This window comes from Salvelinus namaycush, chromosome 16 (genome assembly GCF_016432855.1).
Source record: "Salvelinus namaycush isolate Seneca chromosome 16, SaNama_1.0, whole genome shotgun sequence".
NCBI classification, from domain to species: Eukaryota; Metazoa; Chordata; class Actinopteri; order Salmoniformes; family Salmonidae; genus Salvelinus; species Salvelinus namaycush.
In genome coordinates this window covers 14510930-14516929 of record NC_052322.1, presented here as the reverse complement: position 1 = coordinate 14516929, position 6000 = coordinate 14510930, and the positions used below count along the sequence as shown (strand labels likewise).

General features: G+C 45.7%; 1 protein-coding gene across 2 annotated transcripts; it reads left to right on the top strand.

Annotated features, from left to right (window-relative positions):
• The first annotated feature begins 559 nt into the window (after window positions 1-559).
• LOC120061036 (molybdate-anion transporter-like) lies at window positions 560-4525 on the top strand. Of its 2 annotated transcripts, none has more exons than XM_039010529.1 (3): window positions 560-712; window positions 1874-2274; window positions 2418-4525. In XM_039010529.1, the coding sequence occupies exons 2-3, from the start codon at window positions 1963-1965 to the stop codon at window positions 3552-3554; spliced, it is 1449 nt and encodes a 482-aa protein (XP_038866457.1). In that variant the 5' UTR covers window positions 560-712; window positions 1874-1962; the 3' UTR covers window positions 3555-4525. The 2 variants fall into 2 exon arrangements, with proteins under 2 accessions (XP_038866457.1, XP_038866458.1); XM_039010530.1 differs by lacking the exon at window positions 560-712 and adding an exon at window positions 1274-1384.
• The last annotated feature ends 1475 nt before the right edge of the window (window positions 4526-6000 follow it).

Here is a 6000-nt window from a genome sequence, read left to right as displayed (position 1 = left end):
TCAGTGAAGAGAGTAGTAGAGGAAGATGGGTCCAGGGCGAGGGATCCTAAGAGGATCCCTGTGAGTAGGCCGAGGACAATAGTGATAGGAATAGCATTTTCTAGGTTATTTTTTTGGCCGTCATGGCCATGGTTGTCAATAGTACCGCAGGAATGGAACGGAAATTAATGTAACGGAAATCACAGAGGATATATGTTGGCTGTGGCAGCTGCAGAGAAGCACTTGAGTGTACAAGATTTTACTGCAGAATAGATAAATGATGTTTTGAACGATAGTGTCCCATCCTCCCAGGCGGCTGGCCTGGAGTAGGATCAGGTAAGGCCAAAGTAGTGGAATAGGGATGAGGGTTTTAATGGGTGCAGAGTTAGTCGGTATGGCAATTTTTTCACAAAATGTAATGATTTCATACTACAGCATTGTGGCTGATACACAGCCAATATAATAGGTGGCGGCGTGCACCTATAACATCTGTTTGCGGACCACCATAATAACAAAGAAGAAGACTGACCGCACCATAGTATAGAGAAAGGCTGCCGCTCAGTGGTGAAGTTGAAAACAGAACTGCAGCAAAACCCGGAAGTTGATGGAGGATGTTGTTGTAGAGCACGGTTTATAGTACTTCGAAGCTAGCTATCTAGCTAATTCCGTTCTTATTGATTTTAACACGACTTTGAGTATGTAAAGTGGTATGACGCGAGTATCAAACAAGATGGTAAGCAAATCAGTCAGCTTGTTTGTAACCGATTAGGTGGCGTCACATGACAAAATGGCTAACTATGCTATCTGCCTAGCTCTGGCCCAGTGCAGTTGTCACTAGTTACCACAGCCACAAAGTCAAAATGGGCTATATCGTAAAAATGCATGAAAACAAAAATGTGCCTATTTGGTCTTAAGGTACGGGTTAGTCATAGGGGTAGCAGTTTGGCTTAGGTTAGGTTCAAAATCAGATTTTTAAGAAATTGTAGAAATAGGCCATAATTGTGACTGTGGTAACTATTACGCGAGGCTTGAACCTTCAATCAAATCAACTCCCTGAATCTTTCCATTCATGCCTCCATAGTATGTTTTTCACGCTTTTGTTTAATCACTGCTTTCAACATACTTCTGTTACTCACCAAAGTATAAATGTTGCTGAGGAACTTTTATCTCAATGTCGCCAAAGTAGACTGTTTAGCTGTTGTCTGTTACGGAGTCTAGTTGATAGGTAATCGACTAGTTGGACTGTTCCCCAGACTCCAGGCGTAGGGATTTGTACAATGCTTAACAAGGCTATTGAACTTAACATTGGTGTCTGTCTTTATTCCTTAATCCAATTTATCATACAGAAACATTGTCCTTGCGCATGTGTTGTATGCGCATTGACCACACCACAGCTAGACTGGCGGTAAACAAATTGTTCAAAAGTTTAGGTCGTATTTTAGAAAAACGATAGTTTGCACATACATAGAAAACTTCGTCGTCACTACGAAAATAATACTATATGGGGGGATAAATGGAAATACGCACGGCGTTAAAGAAGGCTTTGGCTGCATATAACGCCCTGGATCAGAGCGAACGTTACTAACTAACTGCCTAGGCTAGCTGCTTTTAACTTGTGAAATATGTGATGGTCGTCAGCAAACGTACACCATTTGCGTTGGTGGTCAGTGAGGTTGCCACCTTACAGATCTTTGGTTCAGTTTTCAGCCTCGAACATTTTGAACACAGTATAGACTAGGCTACATTCTATGTTACCATGAAGGATGATGACACTAGGCAAACAACTTCTCTGGCAAGTGTGGATGCCACGTTGACATGACCTACCTTATTTGTGTTACCAGATATTCAATATTTCTGTCTTTAAGTAAAGGTTATGTCCTCTCTTTCTCCACAGCCTTTGATTAATCCTCCTAGGACTACAAGACCGGAGTGAATAGACCTCCCTCAAACCTCCTCCAACAGTCTCACTTGGACAAACTCACCATGTTGGTGACAGCCTACCTGGCCATCTTGGTCCTACTGGCGCTATGTGTCGGTCTGGAGCTCGCGGCACGTCGCCTCACCCCTCCTCAACCCACTCCCTCTGCTGTGGGCACCAACCCTGCTTTCCGTTGCTTCCAGGCCCTGTTCCTAAGAGGCTACCTCCTAGCCCTGTGGGCTGACTGGCTGCAGGGGCCATATCTCTACAAGCTGTACCGTCACTACAGCTTCCTGGAGTCCCAGATAGCCATCCTGTATGTCATTGGCCTGGCCTCCTGTGTGCTGTTTGCCCCCGTGGCCGGCTGGCTCCCTCAGGTAACAATAACGAAGACCACGAAGTAAATACATTGTTAGACTTTTTTATTTTATCCTCAATAATTGTTTTATGTATGTATTGTTGTATGGCTAAGGCAACTATGTGTTTAAAACTTTTTTGTTGTTGAAATGCATTAATTCAGGTCCTGGGGCGCAGACAGACCTGCCTGCTCTTCTGCGTAGCCTACTCAGCCTGTTGCCTGACCAAGCTATCCCGGGACTACTTTGTCCTTATCGTGGGGCGCATGCTAGGGGGCCTGTCCACCTCTCTGCTCTCCACAGCCTTCGAGGCCTGGTACGTGCATCAACATGTGAATGCCCACGACTTTCCTAAAGAATGGATCCCCAACACCTTCACCAAGGCTGCTAGCTGGAACCACGGGCTGGCAGTGGGGGCTGGGCTGGTGGCTAACATGCTGGCTGAGTGGCTCCACCTGGGGCCTGTGGCTCCCTTCCTCCTGGCTGTGCCCTGCCTGGGGGCCTGTGGCTGGGTGGTGCTGACTGACTGGGGCATGGAGGAGAAGGGAGGCCTGGAGAGGGACAACAAGACCTCCTTGCTTGGTCCTTCTGCTTCAGTGCCTCTGGCCCGGGCATCTGCACGGGCCCGGTTCTGGCGCAGCTGTCAGGAAGGTCTCCGCTGTCTGTTATCAGACAGACGGGTGATGCTGCTAGGAGGTGTCCAAGCTCTGTTTGAGAGTGTACTTTATATATTTGTCTTCCTGTGGACCCCGGTCCTGGACCCCCACGGCCCTCCACTGGGCATTGTCTTCTCCTGCCTGATGGCAGCCAGTATGGCTGGGTCCCTGCTCTACCGCCTGGCCACATCCACCCGCTACCGCCTCCAGCCTGGTCACCTCCTCTGCTTCTCCATGCTGCTCGCTTTTTTCTCCTTCTTCATGCTTATCTTCTCCACCGCCCCGGGCCAGCCCAGACCCCGCGAGTCCCTGCTGGCCTTCCTGCTGCTGGAGCTGGCTAGTGGCCTCTACTTCCCCGCTGTCAGCTTTCTCCAGGGGAGGGTGATCCCAGAGGAGAAGAGGGCCGGGGTGCTGGCCTGGTTCAGGCTGCCTCTGCACCTTCTGGCCTGCCTGGGGCTCCTGGCGCTCCATGGAGAGGTGTCTGGGACTGGAGGGGGTGAGAGTGGTAGTGGAACTAGAAACATGTTTGGGGGCTGTGCTGTTATGATGCTAGCTGCACTCTTAGCTGTGGTTAGTCTCTTTACTCTGGGAAGGAATGATGTGGATCTCAGACTAGAGGGGCACAAAGGAGAGGGAGAGATATGACATTCAGAGATCTTTATTGTCCCAACATTGGACAATGACTAGGAATACAGTTATTGCTTTGTTGAGAGATGAAGACTCGTTTGGGAAAGTAAAATGAACCTTTGAGGGACTGAAACCTGACATTTAATCAACCTAGGAGTTACCAATATTAGACAATGATTTAAAATAATCTGGTGTCGGCAAGGTATATATTTTTGGTTACAAGATTTCCTGATATTTATTTGTTTTCGTTTTGTTAACTGGGACTAGCAATTGTTTAGCTATATTGTTGGGTATATGAAGAAAAATATGTTTATTTTGAGTTATGCTGCAGTCTGCGTCATCTCTTAGCCTTCTTTTGAAGCACACTTGCATACGCACTGACGCACATGCTGGTGTAATAATGTTGTGCCAGTAGGTGGTGCCAGTCTAGCTCTAGGATGTTCTTCATATTCTAGCCTGTACATGTTGTAGTGTTTATCAACTGCGTTGTTCAGGGTGTACCACTCAGCCTTGGCAGAACAGGGCTTACAGCACTAGCACAGCTGCTTGCTACGGCAGAAATATCACCCACTCTCATATCATTTAACAAGTACAATAAATCAATTCAGTCTTACTGTTTATGATGAAAGCAACTGTTAAATCAATCAGTGGGCATGTGTAGCTACACTTTGGAGTTCTTGACATTGTCAGTAGTGTCCAACGGGGGGAAAATATTATAAATAGCTTGTTGCGTGGACGAATATCGGGGCCATTCCATTATCAATGCCTGTTTTGGAATACAAACAGTTGCTATTTTGACTTATGGGGCTTGCTAGGTACATTGTAGTAATTAAACACTAATGTTAAGGGTGTTTAGATTCTGAATGGCTACTTAATGTGTCTTGGAGAGGCATATATATTTGCCTTGTTCTTTTTCGCTTTCTATTCTCCAGAACCTTCAGTAAAATAGGACATATTTTAAATATGGAATAAATGATTTTAATACTGTCTGTCATTTTGTGATCCTTTGAATTGCAGTGATAATGTTAGACAGATTCGGGTTGTGATACTACACATGCACTTGCTGTCCAGTTTATTAGGTACACCACCCCGTTCGCAAAAAATGGATCGCTCCAACAGACAGTGAGTCACTTGGCCGTGGCTTGTTATATAAAGCAGGCAAAGGGGTGATGGGTTCGCACTCAAAAAGCTTCATTATTTTATGTGTTTTATTATTTTCAATGCATCAGGGATAGCGTACGCAGACGTTTTGGCTTTACAGCCTTCTTCAGTATGTGTAGGTACAATTTTCTTTTAATTTGACTATCAGGAATGTGGCTTTTTTGGTCTACCTGTGTACAAATTAGTCACAAAGAAATACAGAATTATAGGGTATGGGATTGGGCACGAAGGGCAACTCACAAATCAATCGCCCCAGGTGTCCGCTCACCTAAATGCATCATATCAATTCAAGGACATTAGGCAAAACCGTTCATAAATATGTGGGGTCAACTCATAAACGACGTGCAAAATTTGATATGGACTGTATTTCTTTGTGAATAATTTGTAGACAGGTAGACTGGAAAAGCCACATCCCTGGCAACCCTGATTAGAAGCACCTGCTGCTCATCTGTGGATCTTTACAAATGCTGTTTTGAATTAAATAAAATTGTACCTACACACACGCTGAAGAAGGCTGTAAAGCCGAAACGTCTGTACGCTATCCCTGATGCAGTGAAAATAATTAAACATAGAATGAAGTAAGCTTTGTAACTACTTTGAGTGTGAACCCATTTGTTAGTCTGAATTCGCAGGTTTTACGCACCAACCAAGCTTCTGGGAGAGCGCTATGGTTCTCTTTTGATTATAAAAAGCTGGCAGACAGGCATTGAGGTATTCAGTTACTGAGGTTGCTGTAGCACCTGATAAATTGAAATTACAACATTTTAATAACGTTGACATCACCCCCAACATCTTCCCGTAGCCACGGGTGTGCGGAACGGCATCTCGAAACGCACAACTCGTCGATCCTTGTCACAGATGGGCTATTGCAGCAGACTACCACACCGGGCTCCACTACTATCAGCTAAAAACAAGAAGCGGCTTCAGTGGGCACGTGATCACCAAAACTGGGCAATTGAGATGTGGAAAAACATTGCCTGGAACATGACCGAGAGTTCAGTTTACTTGAGTGGCCTGGTCAGTCCCCAGACCTCAACCCAATAGAGCATCTTTGGGATGAGATGGAACGGGCTGTTCACAGCATGAATGTACCACCGTCCAATCTGCAGCAACTGCGCGATGCCATCGCATCAACATGGACCAACATCCCTGTGGAAGGTTTCCGACACCTTGTAGAATGCCCTGAATAATTCAGGCTGTTCTGGAGGCAAATGGAGGTCTGACCAGGTACTAGATGGGTGTACCTAATAAACTGTCCGGTGTATGTAGATAAAATGCAGGCCTCTTCTAGTCTTACATTAAT

Excerpts from the sequence above, each read along its gene's own strand:
- LOC120061036 (XM_039010529.1), top strand. The coding sequence starts at position 1,963 with ATGTTGGTGACAGCCTACCTGGCCATCTTGGTCCTACTGGCGCTATGT. Across the intron at positions 2,275-2,417 it reads TGGCCGGCTGGCTCCCTCAG|GTCCTGGGGCGCAGACAGAC; the intron begins GTAACAATAACG and ends GCATTAATTCAG.